The following is an 18,447-nucleotide window of genomic DNA, read 5'->3' on the forward strand; positions in this document are numbered from 1 at the left end:
CACTGTTGGACACTAAAACAAAGTGACAGCTTATGTGCATGACAAAAATAAGTCATGATGTCAGATCAGGTGAATTTACTGTGGTTAAACAATGGAGGTGGATTTTTATCTCAAATTCCTGTTAACATTTGGTCTCACTGACAAAACTGTAGGACGTAGACTTTGTTTGTTTATCTGGAAAGATTTTTTTCCATCACTCACAAGTTCAGCCCTGACTGTGAAACGATCGGTCACGATGTCACAAACAGGCCAAATAGAACAGCAAGGGGGGAAATATTTTTTTTAAATCACATCTACAAAAACAGGAACAAACCAGATTACAAAACAAAAAATCTGGATCTAATCATTTGAATTATTAATAAATGACACAAATCCATGACACACAATCAGTTTAATCCTTTATTAGTGTTTGTCAAAGAAACTACAAAGTCTTCATATAATTGTCCACAAGACCATGAGTCATGAGATGAAGTCAGTTAAGTCACTGGCGTTGTCCCCCGAGTCACATGGCTTCAAAAATATTTAACCAGTCTAACAACATTAACAGTGTGTCTGCAGGGTCGGCCCCTCGAAAGTGAGAGAGCTCTGTTTCTTTGACTGTGGGACTTTTAGATTATTACAAATTTCTATGATCACAGCTCTAAACAACTTCTCTTTTTTACTCATCAGAGTCTTCATCTTCATTCTCTGCCTGCACGCTCACCACGACAGACTTTGTCTTTTATTATATTCAAATGAAGACTTAACAAGCTCTGCAACCACATTTAACAGTTAAACCATGTATGTACTTCAATCCAGTCAGTTTAAAAACCCAAATAGCAGTTTCAAAGCTGAGAGCGTTAATAATAGTAGCTGTGAGGTAACTTGTCTTGAATATCATTAAACATTTGTACATTTTGTTTGTGCTGCACAATTAACACCTCCTTTTTTGTCACCCTTGAGTTAATGTTGCGAAAAAGCGTGTGCAAGTGTAGGTGTTTCATTAGCACATGTGAAACCTGAGACTTCTGTCCTCACCTCGGTTATCTAAAAATAAGACTTCTAGATTTCTTCTCCAGAACAGTTTCATTCCCGCATTTCATCTCTCTTTATGTTCCCAGGTCGTGTTTTGTTGGACCGGCTGTGTATGCATCATGAAGACGGGTCCAGGGAAGAGGAGGGAAAGGAGTTGTGTGGCCGGATGCTGGCTCAGGGTCTCCTTCAGCCCTTCAGCGGCTCCGCAGAGCAACATGGTGACGGCCTGTGCTCTGCAGGATTTAACGTAAGACCATTCTCTTCACTGACACAAGCTTCTTTAGTTCAGCTCTGCCCCGAACTATGGTTTCGCTCTCAGACAGCATTGATTTTTACCTTGGATTAAAGTTGTGTTATTGATTTGTCCACAAAGCTTGAGAACAAAGTGAATTGCATTTCTCACATCTCACAGCAAATCATAACCTGGAGGGGAAACTAGTGGGTGTGACTGGGTGTGTCATTTTGTCTTAATATTGACTTTTTATATTAAATTTCATATTATTTCAATATGTATTTAACTTCAATGTAAAAGGGTCACATTAAAAAGTGTTTTAGAATAAATCAAATAACCTTAGACTGAATAAAGTAGACATAGTTAAACTTGTGTAAAACCTTATTGAAAAGGTTATCCCACCAATAAACATTCATTAAAGAGACCATGTGCTTATGAGATGAAATACTTATTTAAGGCCTTAGTTGTTTTCAAATTTACTAGAGTCCAGTAAAACTCATTTAGTTAGTGTCCCCTGATATATCTCTATTGTACTGTGATTCATCCCAGAATAATGCCCCCCCCCCCCCCCCCACACACACACACCCACACCCACCACTATCTGGGTCCCTGGGTGTCATGTTAGTATTCTGCAGGTTTCAGACACATAGAACATACATGTGGTATAACTTTAATGCTGTTTTGCATAAACTCTGGAGCTGCTGTAGCTCGGCTGTGGGTCCTTATTTATTATGTTAGGTTAGGTTATGTTTGTCTCTTGAAAAGCAAAGAATGTCAACAGATTAGTGTTGGTCTGAAGCCGCAAAATGCACCTCCCCCACAGATTTGCATGCATGGATATAAACTGTACATGCTTATATGCATCCATAAACACAAACAGCTAAACACACACACACACACACACACACACACACACAACAAAGATTGTGTTCATGCCCGGAAGCTGCTTTCTTCACAAGCCTCTCAAAATCAGTCACGTCTCATTCTGCTTGTGTAGCGTGCGCTCGCATTAGGCCACAAATGCAGAACGCTTCTCTTTTTATGTGCGACTCTGCCAACGGCCCACGGCAGCATGAGTGTGCTGAAACACATGTGCACTCATACATACAACAGGGCAAGAGACACCCATACATGTACAGACATTCCCTCGCATGGCTGGATTCATAGCACTGCCTCGGACACTCACACACAAAAGCACACAGACACACTTCTGTGCTTGCGTAGACCATCTGCTGACCATGTTATGCAACAGCTCCACATGCTGCTCTTCCCCAGCAAAAAAATAAAGCCCCTCCTCCCTCTGAGCTTGGCCTGGAGTCCTGCATTATTCAGCTTGACCAGGAACAACCTCTGCTTGTTTCCACTGAGAGTCCACAACTCATTGTTGTTGCTCTCTGTCGCGCTGCTAATCTCCTTTTTAATAAATCTCCAGTTTGTTTCTCTGCCACTTTTCCCATTTGAGACCTTTTTAATATCTCAGCTCTTCAAACTCATTTCAATTAAATCCTTCAGAAAATATTAACGAATCCCCTTTTCTCTTTCTCCATCTTTCTGTTCTTTAATTTTCCTGCTGCATCTCTCATCCCTTTTTTCCTGTATATGGCTTTTGTATCAGTTTCATTATCTTGAACGGATAATGGTTTGTTTTTTGCTCTGCATACTGCGTGAAATCAAATACTCCATCAGCTTCAATCAGGGGAAGATAAGTATCTAAGGACGCTTTATAAATCCTGTGTCATCCATTTCTACAGTGGAGGAAACATACTGAGTGGACAAATACTAATGAGAGGCATCGGCTTACATCAGCCTGGAATGGTTTTTGTACCTGTGTGCATGTTGCTGGCTGCAGCTCAGGTTACCAAAGTTCAGCAAATTGATTTTCACCTAAGAGACACACAGAAAATCTCAATATACATTAAAAGAAGAAGGCCACAAGTTTCTGGAAAAGATTACATTCGTAAAACAGTCTGAAAACTTAACAGAACAGCCTGACACATGATGCATGCACACGTTAAATAGATTTATATGCTCTGACTGTCCGATGAGCTACTTGTCACTTTCCATTAAAAGTGACTTGCTGTATGAAAATAGGAATCATCCACAGTCTCTGGAATAATGTGATTACCTCTAATGAAAGGACAGAACATATTGTGACCTTCCGGCCGCTGAGCAGAGCCCCCACATGACCAGGTTGTCTGAGTGATCTTCACACTGATCCTCAAAGTCTGGTCTGGTCTTTGGTGTCATTAAAATGAAAAGTACTGCAGCGTGGACGGATACACAAACACACTGACCCAGGACGATTATGTAACAACACTGTCTGACAAACAGTTTTAGCTAGGCATTTTTATTTGCTATGGAAAAACACACACACACACACACACAGGCGCACACACACACACACACACACACACACACACACACACACACACACACATTGCACACAGACTATACACAGCTGTGATTGTGAATGGAATCTTTTTCTTAATAGGAGCATTAAGAGACCTGCTGCTTAAGAGGTTCTGTATCGAAGCAAGTAGGTAGTATCACATAGAGATGTCCAGAAGAGGAAGGTTTACAGGAAACAGAAAGGAGAGGAAATGGAAAGGTTCCTTCAGATCGTCAAGACCGTCATTGAATATTGTACCTTTAACATTAGATTAGATATTATATATAAAAGATTAAAAAGGGTAGATGTTAGCTTTTATATTATTAGTTCAGATTATCTTGTATTAGCCCCACAGCACACAGGACAGTACAAATAGAAACATCAGTAAAAAAAAACGAGAAAGTGTTAAAAACAACAGAAAAAACATATAAATAGAATACATACTGCACAGAATATAAACAGTGTGAGTGCACATTAGAAATTGAAGCAACATGATGCTCTCAGACATTGAACTAGCTTCTAATTGGATTTCACACTGTGAGTTCTTTGTTTTTCTACATTGGCTGTGTGCAAAAGAGGAAGGGAGAAGAGAAATTGTTTTTGTTATGCTGCTTATTATCCTCAATTGTTTCCACATAAAGAGCAGGTAGTTTTAAGCACAAACATCTGATCTTGGCTCCACTTCCACTTTATGAACATGGTTGTGTTTTGAACTGTGTGCATGCAGGAGGAGCAGCTGTACACCTGGGCCTCTGTCGGCCTGCCGGTGGCTCCAAACCTGTGGGAACTGTACGGCGGCCGGAGCACAGGCCGAGTGCCGACCATGAGGTCCCCTTTGAATCAGTCGTCCGCCAAGACGCCAGGAGCTCCACTCTCTCAGGTTAATATTTAATAGTATGGCTGCCCTGTCTACACTCTGTCTGTGCCTGGTTTGATTCAGAGCTAAATATCATCAGAAAGCATGTCTTCTTTTTGTCAGCATTTGTCTGTTCAATTTGAATTCTACACACATTGAATCAAATTTAAAACATCAGAGGTTTTCTTGCAAAGTAGATTCTTCTACTACCTTGAAAATCTAAATTACGTTCTAGACTGAGCCCAATGCAGAAAATGCACTTTTCTTACCGAATCGTCTTTCTGATCCGAAACTGTGGATATACATTTTTTGCATCATAAGACTGGCATGACTCACAAATACTTAGATTGTCCCCAGACTTGATAAATGTAAGAGATTTAAATCAAAATAGCTGGTTGGATTATTTATAAGATCCAAGATTATAAGACATTGACGGATATCAATGTGATTTTGATTCACATTTGATCTTATTTTATAATCTGAAACAATGTCCCTATTTAGTTGCTCTGGATAAACTTCCATCAGCTCAATTTCTCAAATGCCGTTCTCTTTCTGTCCACCAGAGGTCAGGCTCGTCTTGACAGACTCGTGGGGTCGTTGCAGTGACCCTCCCTCTTTCCTCGAGTAGTTAATAAATGAGGAAAGACCAAACTGACCGAACATTCTCCTTAAGACTCAATGATGTGACCACAAGTGGGGAATGTGCACCAGCAGACACAGTCTCTCCCCATGTGAGGCCCAATGAGACTCTCTGTCTCTGGGGTCAAATCTCTCAGTAGCCCCTCGTCCCGGCTCTAACCAGTCTGGAGCCAGGGGTCTGATGGAGTCTAGACATCCTGGACTTTCCTGACTCCTCTTTCGCTCATAGCTCCGTCACTAAGCTCCCTTTAGCTGTGGGTGTTTTTCTATTGTGTACAGAGCGTAATTTATTGAATGATAGTGTGTCCAAAAGATTTAACGGCAGCTCGTTTTCCATCTGACTTTGACATTTAGAGAACAAGTTGATTAGTAGATTTTAAAGAATGTTTCATGCTGGAAAAAAAACCCCAATGTGGCTGCGTGTTAAGTGAAAATGATTTCTCTCGTCCGCTGACAGACAGAACCCAGCAGGTTGAGGTCAGGTCAGTCATCCTCGGAGGATGAGAGCTGTGTCATCCCTCAGCTTGAGAGGACCATCGAAGACCTGCGGGTAAAGATTGCTGTGTTGCAGGGCCAGCAGGTCTCCTTGGGCAGTGGGGAGAACATGGGAGCTCTGAGCGCTGCCCACCACAAGGCCGCTGGGCCAAGAGAAGGTCGACTGGGAACGATGGGCCAGGGGGTGTCGGTCCAGACCTCGCCGCTGGAGGAGGGATTTAACTTTGTGCCTTTCGGCGGAGGAGCAGGCGGCACCTCGTCCTCCGCTTCCTCCTCCGTCCCCAAATCCACGGGGAGCTTTGTTTGCACGTGTCAGCAGAGGCAACAGAGCAGCACCCAACCATCACCTCCACCCCCACCTCCTCCTCCACCTTTACCAGGGGGGGTCGCTCCTCCTCCTCCTCCTCCACTGCCCTTACCTGGCTCTGGACCGTGTCCACCGCCGCCTCCTCCTCCTCCACCGCCGCCAGGGTTTGGACCTCCACCACCTCCCCCACCACCTTGCTTCGGAGGTCCTCCCCCGCCCCCTCCCCTGCCTGGTATGGGCCCTCCTCCACCACCCCCTCCTCCCGGAATGGGCCCCCCGCCTCCACCACCACCCCCAGGCTTCGGGCCTCCACCTCCACCAGGCCACATGCCCTCCATGATGGTGCAGGAAGTCGCCCCTGCCAAGCCTCTGATCGAGCCCCCCAAGCCAATGAAGCCACTTTACTGGACACGCATACAGCTGGAAGCTAAAAAGTAAGAATATGCTGCATAAAGTGAAGATAGACACGGGTCATTTGCGCTGAGGTACACTCTGAACAGTAGAGAATTGAGAGGAAGCTTGTCCACTTAAGATAAAGATCAGCCGCATGCTGTGACGGCAATAGAGATGCTAACCTCGTGGAAAACGAAAGTGATGCAGTCCAGGCATTGTGGTCAGCAGCGAATAGACGTGAACCAGGTTTTCTTTCCTTAATAAGGCTTGGAAAGTTGTAGTTGAGTAAACATCTAGAAATAGAGCGCTTGATTTACTCGCCACTGAAGAACTTGATACTGAATTCTAATTCTCTGCCTGACAGATCGGACAAGTGTATAATTTATAGAGATTTACTCTACAAATGAGAAGCCATAAAACACAGGAAGATAATCTAGAAATGTCAAAGATGTCTGTTGTGGTGAAAGAACATGATTTACGTTACGAGTGGACTTTTTCAAACAATCCAAGGCAGATTGAAGATAGCCTACGTGCACTGTAAATAATTCCCTGGTTCCTCCTCTGTTCAGGCAGGCGAGCTCGCTGGTGTGGGAGAAAATCGAGGAACCGACTGTGGACTTTGAAGAGTTTGTGGAACTGTTCTCAAAAAGTGCTGTTAAGGAGAAGAAAAAGCCAATTTCTGATACGATCAGCAAGTCGAAGGCCAAACAGGTACTGTGTACTTTATGGCTGTGTATTTGTCTATTGTTACTGAAGTCATTGAGGTGTGTGTGTACTTGTACTTTTACCTTTGTGAGAGGTTGTGTTAGGCATTTAGTTTTAAGGGTTAAGGTTAGTGTAAGGGGCTAGGGATGACTGTCCAAAGTACAAAAGTGTGTGTGTGTAGGTGTACATCATGGGTCACCTAATCTAACACACTCCTCTGGACTCTCCCCCTCTTCACCCTCACTCATCCGATGCCCGTTCCTTTGCTCATTTCTCCTCCTCGCCCTCGGCCTCCGGGTTGCTCTGAGTGACAGGAGGAACTGCTACAGCCAGACAGTTATTATGTGGTGTGAGCTCTGGCTCCCACCCGACTCCCCCATGACCATCCAGTGGAAACGAGCCAATGTCTCGCGTGCGGCGAGGAAACCTCACGACGGTGATGACTGCTGAGAGGGAGAGAGAGTGGGGGATGAGAAGGAAAAAGGGGAGGGAAGGAGAAGCCTGGGAGCCATATTTCGTGATGTGGTTCCTCCCGTTGTGCTTTCTGTATGACTTGGTTTAATAGTCCGGCTGTTTCCCTCCCCACTGCCCTGTGTGTCACTCCATCAATCTGCAAGTGAGACATTATCTACAACCTACAAGCTGATCTGGTTCATATTTATCTGGTAAAGTCACAGTTGAAATCACTTGTTGCAATGTGGCTCTGAGGTGACGACATTTTAACTCAAAGATTGACTTGCATGAAATGTATCGGTTTCCAAAGATACATTTTTATTCTCTGTGATTTTCCCGTTCCCATTGTCTTTGCTTCATGGTCTGAAAGGTGAGAAATATCTGATGTCCTCTAGGACCATTTTGCATTTACTTTCCCTTTCAGCTTTGATACTTGATACTGAATCTGAAAATAACTCACTAACAAGGATGAATGGGCCTTACGAACTGTCACACACAGTGGGATTTAAATTCTGTCAGACAATATAATTAATGGCTGAGTTGCCAATTCCAGTAAGACCTAGTACAAACAAATTTGTGTTGCTATGGGATATGTGACGAGGAATATTGGCTTGTGTTTTTGCATTTTGGGGTTTTCAGACCTACACATAGTGATGTTGTGCAATAGGAGTAGACTTGACGTTGGCTAATTATTAATAATCATGAAATATGATTATTAAAATAATAAAAATTATCTATCAAAAATAATTAAATTATTAATTGAAGATGATCAGTAATCAAATAACAATAAAACCACTAATGAGAAAATAGGAATTATCAATTAGAAAGTACAAGCTATCAATTAACAATGATAAGGTAATCAACCAAGAATAATGAAAATAATTAGTCAAAAACAATAAAATTATCAATTTAAGAATAATACTATCTATATTAATAATTGAGAAAGGGGGCACCACCCTGGTTTCCAGGGACCAACGATGTCAAGCTATAATTATCAGTCTCATAATGATAAATGTCAAATTAATAATGTCAATATTTTAATATTAACGATTACTTAATGAACAGTGAAGGCTTCTAAGTTCGAGCACAGGCGATCATAATCCAGCTGCAATCACATACATATGCACAAATAATCACAGACTACAGATACTTTAATTACAAAAGTATTTATTAAAAAGGGGAAATAAAGTTATAATGTTATTCAATGATTTATCATTTTAACAAGCTCCGATATTTCAAAGATAAACACAGCAGCAGCACTTATCACAATTCAGAAAATACATGTAAAACCTGCGGTCTACCTATGTATGTCTGTCTCTGTGTGTGTGTGTGTCTGTGTCAAGGTGTCTCTCTGTGTGGGTGTGTCTATGTGTGTGTATGTGAAATAAAGTTAGTGTTATTTAATGATTTATCATTTTAACAAACTCCCATATTTCAAAGATAACAACAGCAGCTTATCACAATTTAGAACACGCATGTAACCTCTGGTCCATCTGTGTGTGTGTGTGTGTGTGTGTGTGTGTGTGTGTGTGTGTGTGTGTGTGTGTGTGTGTGTGTGTGTGTGTGTGTGTGTGTGTGTGTGTGTGTGTGTGTGTGTGTGTGTGTGTGTGTGTGTGTGTGTGTGTGTGTGTGTGTGTGTGTGCGCGAGAGAGAGAGAAAAAGAAGGGGCGTGGCGATGACGCGTAGTGACATCACATCTAAGATGGAGGCCGATCATGATTCGTGGAATCAAGGCCTAAAAACTCTCAAAATGGCGGATTGACTACAAAACAAGATGGCGGAGCCGTTATGAATTTAGAGCCAGGATGGGAGGAGAGAGAGAGCGGAGGCGTGGCAATAATAGACTCAAAATGGTGGGTTAACTTGCGTTATTCAAGATGGAGTCTATGTTAATGACACCATGTGGCCGGAGCGCACACTGGTGGTCATCACATGAATTACACAAAGGAAATTTTAGACAAAGAGAATTCTTATCTCTGCTTGGCTTTGGGGGCCGAATGGTTTCCAGATGTGTTCAGCCTCTCTAAGCATAGATTTAACTATGTGACATGACCTGTATTATAAATACAGGTCAGAAGTGTGTATAGGTCGGTTTAGAAGGAGAGAGAGAGAAGACATGTAAGGAGAGTTCAAAGAAGCTCTTAAAAACACGCCAGAGATAGATTAACAGTGATTCACCCCTCAGCCCCAAGCGGACGTTGTGGGCGGAGGTTCTGATCGGTAAACTCACTGCAGACTAACACAGACGTTAACAGCGTGGCTGGAGGCTTTCCTCGCAGCGCTCAACCACTAACACAAAACCCGGAAATGAACCGGAAGTAGCGGCTCGTCGTAGCCGGCTAAAACAATGAGACTCAGCGGTCTCGCAACAGATACAATCAAATATTAAACAATATGCTAAGTATCAAAACTAACATCTGCCCAGACAACATAAGTCTCTTACTGTACAACCCTCGCGATGTGCCTGCGCGAATGTGTCGGGGGCCAGTGAATCACGTGGTCTCTCTCACGAGCGGAGCTCCGGAGCTCAGCCGCTGGACCGGACAAGGAGCGGATTTTCTCGTGCTCCGTGACGGGATGAACGTCGTCTTCTTCTGTAACAGCGGAGAACGTGCTGTTTTACAGGAACGGAGTGGATTGCCTCTTACTCCTCAGCGGGATGAACGTCGCGCTTCTGCAGGGGACGGCTGGTTTGAAGCCGTTTGTAGATCGTTGGAAAAACAAAAGTAAAGTCCGTGGGGAAAATTAAACAGTTTGAGATCGTCCAGCGAGCAATTTCCTGTTTGATCTTTCCAAGTTAAAACAGGAAAAGTCCTTTCCAAAATAAAACGTCAACTAAGGTAAAAGAAGAAATGAATGAAATGAATTGAAATGAATAAAACAAACGTCTTATCGCCTCCATTAGCTTACTGGGTCGACTATGAAGACCCCCGGGGGGGGTCTAGTGGCGACGTCAGCATCGGAGGAAAGAGAGAAAGGTTTCTGTGAGCTCAGCCTATTTAAGTCATGTTCTAGGTGACTCCCCCCTGGGAGGAGGGGTCAGGGGTCAGTGTGGCCCTCCAGCCAATTGAGTTGTCAGGATTTGGCCCCCAGGGGCGGGCTTACAGTGGGGACCCAGGAAGTGACCTGCTGCCACATGGTGATAAGGGCCCCATGTTGGATTTTTAAATGTAAGGGGTTACCCGAGCCTGGCCTAAGGTTTTACGACTCTTTGTTCTATGTCAGATCACTGGGCCTTGCCCAACAGTGAATATAATTTAGTGTTAAGGGATTTTTTTAATTTTGTGATACTAAGGGTTTTCCAGTAGTTTTTACCTTCACAAATCCACTCAGTAATCCCACCTAATTGTATACTTCTGTTTACTGCTTTTATTATTCTGTCTATAGCAGATATCCAAGCAGATACGGTTGTTATGTTAATGTTGCTCTGACCCACTGAAGTTGAGTCCATGTATGAAACGGGTGGAAAACTCACCTTGCAGCTTTGATCCAACGAGCACAAAAGTCAACAGCGACGGGAAACAGTAGATAAGCTAAGTGAGTTTGTCCTTCACAAGAAGAATCACACTTTCATACTGGAATTCCTTTTCAAACCCACTTCAGAAATAGCCGCATCAAGCGTGTTGACACTAGCGGGAGCTGTCGGGTGATTACTTCAACACCTGAGAGACACAACCCAGGGAATTCGCTGCTGCACAATCACTAATGGGATCTAGGCAAGGACAAAGGGCAGCGAGGTGGCGAACAACCACAATGAGTATCCTCTTCTCTAATAAAACCAGCTTTCCAAACACTGTGATGTTCTGATTGATAGAGCTCTAAATAAGTAAGCCACCACATCAGGAGGCGGCTCGTGTTGTGGTGGTGTTTCCAAATTGCGCGAGACGGGAGACAAATTGAGGTGGGTGTGGGTTTAATTCCCCTGGTCGGCGCTGTTGCCGATGCTCTCTCCAGCACAACAATGGTGCTGCAGATATTACGATCAATAACGGCAAAAATACAAAACATACGCAGAACTGCGAGTGACCCCAATTTGGAGCCAACCTTTGACATCTCCAGCTCATGTGAATCCGCCCCAGGCCCCAAGACAATTGATCACTCTCCTGCTTCATCCCGCTCTTCCCATCACCCAGTGTGTTAGGAGTTTAACTGTTTCCCTGATTGGAGGGGACAAGCCTCCTCTGCAGAGCGACCACTAGAGAGCAGCTTTGACGTCAACTGGCAGAGGCCAGTTTAAAGGCCTCCGCTGACATCACTATCAGATGTGATGAAATGCTACCATGTGTGGGTGGTGGTTGTGTTGACCATCGCAGAGAGGAAGAGAAACTGTTTTACAGATACAGGCAGTGAATGTTTGGTTCGATGTGTGAAGTGAATTTGAAAATGGAAGATTTTAGACTTTTGTTTTATTGTACTTTCTCCCAATTAATGTTGAAGAACAGTTTACGTCTCCTCAGTGTCAATCCTGCAAGAATGATTACTTCTTATTAGAAGGTTAAATGAGGATAAACAGACAAGTTTTACTTTGTTACTTTTATGCTGAAAACAATTTAGAAACATGATGATACTCGGGCAAGATCTGTAGGTTAAAGGAGCGTCTTTTTTAAAAGGATATGGCCGTTTATTCATGATGGACCTCAAAGATCATGTCATCTAAAGCAGGGGTTCCCAAAGTGGGGGTCGCGACCCCCCGGGGGGTCGCGAGACACAGAGGCGGGGTCGCGAAATGCATTCAAAAAAAAAAATACAATTATTATTTTTTTTTTTTATATAAAAAAAAAAAATAATAATAATTTTTTTTGTGTATAATATATATGAGTTGATATTAGAATAAAACCATGCAATTGTAGCCGAGCGTTTAGTTGTATTGAATAAGGCCTCAGCCTAAAGAAGACACAGGAGACATAGCAGCCATTTAGTACAGCACATCCTTCCGGTAAAACCCCTCTTCAAAATAGCTAAATAAAATAGCTTACACATTTCCCATCAGTTTTTTTCTTTTTTCTCCCCTTTTTTTCCTCCACAAAAAATAACATTTCCTTTTTTTATCTTACGACACAGGTTAGCGACAGTTCAATTTACAGCAGCACCAGTCACACGGTAGCTGGCCAAAACTCTTTTGGAAAGCAGCTGAAAATGATTGACAGTCACAATGAAACGTTGCTTAATACCAACCAAATGGAGGAGGCCACAGGAACAGGACAGGCTAGCGGAGAAGGAGAGGCTACCTGAGCAGACATGCGCAAGCATGCACGCACGCACGCACGCATAGTGCATGTGCGTGGCTGTGCGCAACATTATAAACCACCTCCAGTGTCGTTGGGGGTCCCCAGTATCTGGCACTGTTATTTTGGGGGTCCCAGGCTGAAAAGTTTGGGAACCCCTGATCTAAAGGAAGGTATAAGTAGCACCATATTTAAAAGTATGTGTAACATGTCTTTGGGTTTAGATTTGCCAGAGATAGGACTCAGGAAAGGACTGGTACTTTTGAACGCAAATCAGACACCAAGCCTTCCACTAGAAAACATTTTCAGTAATGAACTTGAATGAAGGTAATAATCTCAAACACATTTAAGTGATTCTGATTATTAGTTTCAGCTTAATCCAAAGTTTAACTAAATAACCGAGACAAATAGATTGGAGGTAATTGCTACTTTTTGTTCGACGTACTTTTCAAATCGCTTTTCGGAACTTTTGAGAGAAAACATTACACCTCAGGGATTTTGTTTGGGACTCAGTGCTGAATGGATTTAATTAAAGTCTCTATTGGCCGAACCCTGAAATGATAAATGGATCAAAAGCTGGAGATAGGATATATTTAAAAGAATTTCTTTAAACCAAAAGCTCCCGACACATGGCTCTCATGAGACCAAAAAAAAACTGCTGTATCGGATAAAAATTTCAGGCTGTTTAGGATAATGTTGAAGATGTTCGTCAAGAAAAATAATTTCAGTGACTGTGGCGGCTCATCCAGCTGTGTTTCATTATAAAATAATAAAATAGGAAAGTGATCCCCTGTAATATCAGGGAGCTGCGCAAGGGACTAAACTACTGAACTCTTTAATGCAATTTAAACCTGTTTGTACATTTGAGTCTCAGGTCAGATAAAACAGGACTAATGTCTTATTCTTTTGTACGCCCGTTATGAGGCCGATGTGCACTCGCTATCACGGACTCGCTGTGGAAGCCGCTCGGCATCGTATCTCAGACGGCCTGTCCCCTGAAGCTGTGGTTGAGCCAGGAAAACAAAGACAGTCGGGGCCTGGTGATATAACTTCCTGTGTGTTTGGAGAAGTCTGTGGTCTGTGTGATCTGGTTTAGATGGAAGCGTTCTGTCTGGATCGCAGTAGGCTCTGGGTTTCAGGACCGGTCCCTCCACTACTCGGCTTCACCCAGTGCTTACTTAAACTCGCTATGCTTCATAATCAACCCCCCCCCCCCCCCCCCCCCCCGGATCCAGCTTCTCATGCATCGTAACAACTGGCTTGATATTCAACTCCTGGCTCTTTGACAAGTGGAAGCTATTATTATTCAGCCAAGTCAAACATTTACATCGACGCTTTCGGAGCTGTTTTGATTTTTGGAAAAGAGACGTTTTGATTACAAACTATTATTATTTGATATAATGTAAACCAAAGCCTGCAGATTCTCTGTGTGTTTAAACAGTAGATCCATGTCATCACGCTCTACTTAGCAAATAAGCCTCCCGTTGTGTGAATGATCTGGAAGTTTTTAATCTCCAGACTGCAAGATGATGAATGTGGAGAATTCAGAGAAAATGGAAAAAAATATTAATCACTGTAATTATTCGAGGGGAGAATTATGATGTAGATAGACTTAAGTTTTCCTCCCACAGAAAGAAGCAGACAGAGGGGAGTGATGATGATGTCTCTTGTTTCCGGTCCAGTTATTACATCTGCGTGTGTGTGTGTGTCTGTCTGGGTGTCAGTTTGTCTAAGGCTATATTTGAGTTTTAGACCAAAGAAGGTCAAAAAGACGATTTGTGAGTCAGCAGTTAAGGTTAGTGTTTGTCGAGTAGTGGTTAGGGTTAACCTCCTGGAAGTAATGTGTGTGTGTGTGTGTGTGTGTAGTGTGTGTGCATGTGTATGTAATGGTATGTGTAGTAGTAATTTCCCTGTTCTCTCATCGTCTCGTAGGTGGTGAAGCTTTTGAGCAACAAGCGTTCGCAGGCTGTGGGAATTCTGATGTCCAGCATTCATCTGGATATGAAGGACATCCGCAATGGTAAGTGTCACGTGGTCATGTATACAAACTGATAATTTGTGTAGTTATTGGACAATAGTGTTCTGACATTCAATGTACTTTTATTTAAAATCCTAGAAGTGACAATGCCTGTCTGTCAGTTGGATGTTCCACCTCTTTAATCCAAGCTGTAATATCACATTTCCTAAACGTGAATAAACTGGAAAGACATTTTGTACAGTTATTCATGGTTCCCAGAGGATGAATTCCAACTCTTGCATCGTAATGATGTTGACAGTTGTGGTTTCGGGTGAAATGTCGTAACTGCTATGGGATGGATTCACAGGAAATGTTGTGCAGACCGTTATGTTCCAGTCAGGATGAATCATAACTTTATCTGTCCACAAACTACAACCACCATCAGGCAAATCCCCATCAAACTCAGCTGTATTGAGCCATAGTTAGCAAATATTAGCATGCTAACATAGCATAACTAAGACAGCGACTTGGTGAACATTAAAGCGAAATACCAGCATGTCAGAATTGTTTATGTGAGCATGCTGATGTAATTATCATTTTATGACTACAAAGATTTTCTAAACACGTCTACAGAAAATGTGGACCTTAGTGGTGAGAAGTTTTGTTTGTTCATCAAGTGCTGCTCTGCTGCCGGGTCGGTAATGTACATCTTGTTCCAGTCTGCTGAGAGGAGAAGATTGACTCCTGGCTGAGGTCATTGCCAAATCTCCAACCTTCCTCTAGTAACTTTATCACGTCACAATGTTTTTCCTTTGTTCATCGGGTCTCATTGAGCATAATCTCTCCCCATCGTACATCCCCATCACGCTCCTCAGTCTTCCTCTGATGACTTGTCACCATCTTGTCTAAACGTCTTAGTTAACGTTGATGTCATTCGGGAGATATTGATGGGAACAGACTGTCTTCCTGTTTTAGTTTCTCTCTGATTGCTCGCCAGTCTTCGCTCATCCATGTGTCTAAACACTCTTCCCCTTTTCTCTTCCATCGTATTCAACACTTCCGCAGCCGGAGCCTTCATTACGGCTTCAAATCTTTCGTCTCCATGTATTTGGCAGCTGCAGCGAAACAAATGCGTATACCACTGAAACTGCAGATGTACATATTGTATACTTGTTGTAAAGCATTACTGTGGAGGGCTGGTTCGTCTGCAGTATCTCCAGAGCATCTCGCTGACTGACTTTTAGATTTCAGTCTGTTTCCATCTCAGGTCAGAGTGGGAGGGCAAGCGAGGGCCACTCTCATCAGCACTTTCATTCATCTCCTATGTTAGGACAGCTTTTGCCATAGTGCTTAATTAGCCCTGATTGGAAACTTCAGTATATCATGGAGAGTAAGATCAGAGTGAAGATATCACGGTTGGCTCAGTATCATGTGCTTGTGTCTCCTCAAAACGGTGGGATTTTTACTGCTTTGCACAAAGTAACCCTAGAAGGTGTTTATTTAACTTTGTCACGCTTTTTAATTGAATGATTATTAGGCATGAACAATTATAGCCTTAAAATATGCATTGTTTCCCATAAAAAAACAAATCCTAAGAAACTTTATATTAGCAAATACGTTTGTTTTCCCATTCCTGAAATGATCTCATGTTTCCTCGTGCCATCAGAGGTTTAAGATGATTAAAGAAGGTTCATAGACGAGTGATTCATTTAGTTTTAAACCTTTTAATTGTCCCTTCATGTGAAGTGAATCATTGTTTTGTTTCCCCTTGATTCTGTGATGAAGACGATGACGAGCGAAGCCCTCGTCAGCCGGATATCTCTTCCAAGAAGAAAAACAACTTCTGAATCATCGGATTTAGTTTGTGTGTTTTAATGACAGCCCAGTTGCTCAGTGAGAAGTAAAACACATTCATCTTTTTCCTCACAGCTGTTGTTGTTTGTTCTCAGACTTGGCCCGACACTCTGCGTGTTTCACAGGTCACTTCCGCGCGGTGTCTGCTTCCTGCGAGGCTTTGGAGCGCCGGCCACAGTATCAGATGGAGGTTGCTGGCGCCACACTGGGGTTAACTGTGGTAGTCGAGGTTGACCCGGGCAGATGGGTCGTGCCTTTTTGGTTACAAGAGGTCCGTGTCAGAGCGATGATACGGCTTTTCACCCGTGGCTTTTAAAAACCCGTCACCAGCCAAACTCTGGTTCACATAGTAATGAAAACCAAATGCTTACGAGTGCGAGAATAACTGAAAAAGGGAGAGTCAGGCAGAAGGAAGTTATTTTTGTGGTGGCTTTGGAGGAGTGTGAAGAGTTTAGAAGACTAACAGCAAACAACCAGGGAAGAGGGAGTGGATTTGTCCTTGTGGCATAGAAGTGATGAGATTAAAATGGTTTCAGGATTAAATAAAGAGAGAGAAGAGAATATCAAAGGTAAAAACATGACACAGAACTGACAGGATCAGTACTCGCTCGTTTTCTCTTGATCTTTTTTCATTTTTCTCTCTTAAGTTCACATTAGTGGAAAGCTTAGAAGAAGTCCTGTCATATTCAATGTCCAGACACAAGACGTGACGCAGAGTGAACATTACGCACGGAGTCCATTCCTCCGGCTCCTTTATCCCGTCTGACACCAGTTTTCCCCCTGTACCTCAACACCAAATCAGCAGATCAAAACAATGTGAGTAATTTGGACACCCACAGCACGCGGTGAAATACATATATAGGTGTCGAGTGCTTCGCTGGATGACTGTGCGGAGAGCAACACCTCAGCCTCAACACCGCAGACCCCCGGGCTCTGTTTGTCTTTAAACATTTACTTTCAAAGGATTAATGCTCACGGGCGCCAGGTCCTCGCGCCGAGACAAAAAGGCGACACCAGGAATTCAAACACTGGAGTTCAAACACAGATCTTTGTACCTTTGACAGATTTCTAAGACCTTCGTATTTATGTTTTAGTTTGTGGCCCCTTGCATGCTATCGTGATGAGGGCTGATAACTATGTAACTCGCAGCATACGGCGCATGACGCTTTCTTTTGGCCTTACAGGGAGAGTTTTGCCCTTGTATCAAGCCCCCCCCTCCCTCCTTCCTCCCTTTAAACTCCAGTGAAATAAAATCAGATTTGAAAATGTGTTTCTGTGACTGTTTATGGTGAAAAAGCAACAATCTAGAGGTTCTGGAAGCGACGGCCCGTTTGCTCTGGTTTGATTTCTGACTTGTTAACGGCGTTTCCTCGAAGGAAGCCGAGAAATGTCATGACATGTTTGAGTGTTAACGTTTAACATGAACCATGTCGTCTTCTCCGTCCGCAGCCGTCCTAAATATGGACAACACGGTCGTGGATCTGGAGACACTGCAAGCCCTGTATGAAAACGTGAGTACAACAACACGCTGTGGTGCTACTTGGAATTAGACATTAGTCTTTATGGTTTCAACAGTAATAAACATTTTTCAAATCTTGCAGATTCTTTGACTTTGAAAGCAGGGGGGAGGTGGGATGATGAAGTCTCATGTGGACAGTGGTTTCAGTAAAACCAGAAGACCAGTGAAAAGAAAATTCATTTCTGCACTTTCCTGCCAATGCTGAATCATATGAATACAAAGTGTTGAGCAACAAGCCCAGTACAATTATTATACAAAGTAACAACACTGACAGTTCAGGCTGATCCCGACTGCAGCCTTCGGTCTGGGAAAACACTTTTTCTCCCCCTTTCCCTCTGTGGTTTTGCAGTGAAAGTGTTATTTTGGAGCAGTTTTTCTTGTGAGAATTCGCCAGATTTACGATTTCATG

At 43.0% G+C, this 18,447-nt stretch overlaps 1 protein-coding gene across 1 annotated transcript in view; it reads left to right on the plus strand.

Moving 5' to 3' along the window:
* Positions 1–18,447, plus strand: part of fmn2a (formin 2a) — a 37,722-nt gene that overhangs the window by 3,499 nt on the left and 15,776 nt on the right. The window contains exons 2-7 of the mRNA XM_061087755.1: positions 1,101–1,261; positions 4,363–4,515; positions 5,588–6,366; positions 6,895–7,036; positions 14,641–14,728; positions 17,969–18,030. Of these exons, the coding sequence (XP_060943738.1) occupies positions 1,101–1,261; positions 4,363–4,515; positions 5,588–6,366; positions 6,895–7,036; positions 14,641–14,728; positions 17,969–18,030 (1,385 nt within the window). The remainder of the gene's footprint in view (positions 1–1,100; positions 1,262–4,362; positions 4,516–5,587; positions 6,367–6,894; positions 7,037–14,640; positions 14,729–17,968; positions 18,031–18,447) is intronic.

This window comes from Limanda limanda, chromosome 15 (genome assembly GCF_963576545.1).
Source record: "Limanda limanda chromosome 15, fLimLim1.1, whole genome shotgun sequence".
Lineage (NCBI taxonomy): Eukaryota > Metazoa > Chordata > Actinopteri > Pleuronectiformes > Pleuronectidae > Limanda > Limanda limanda.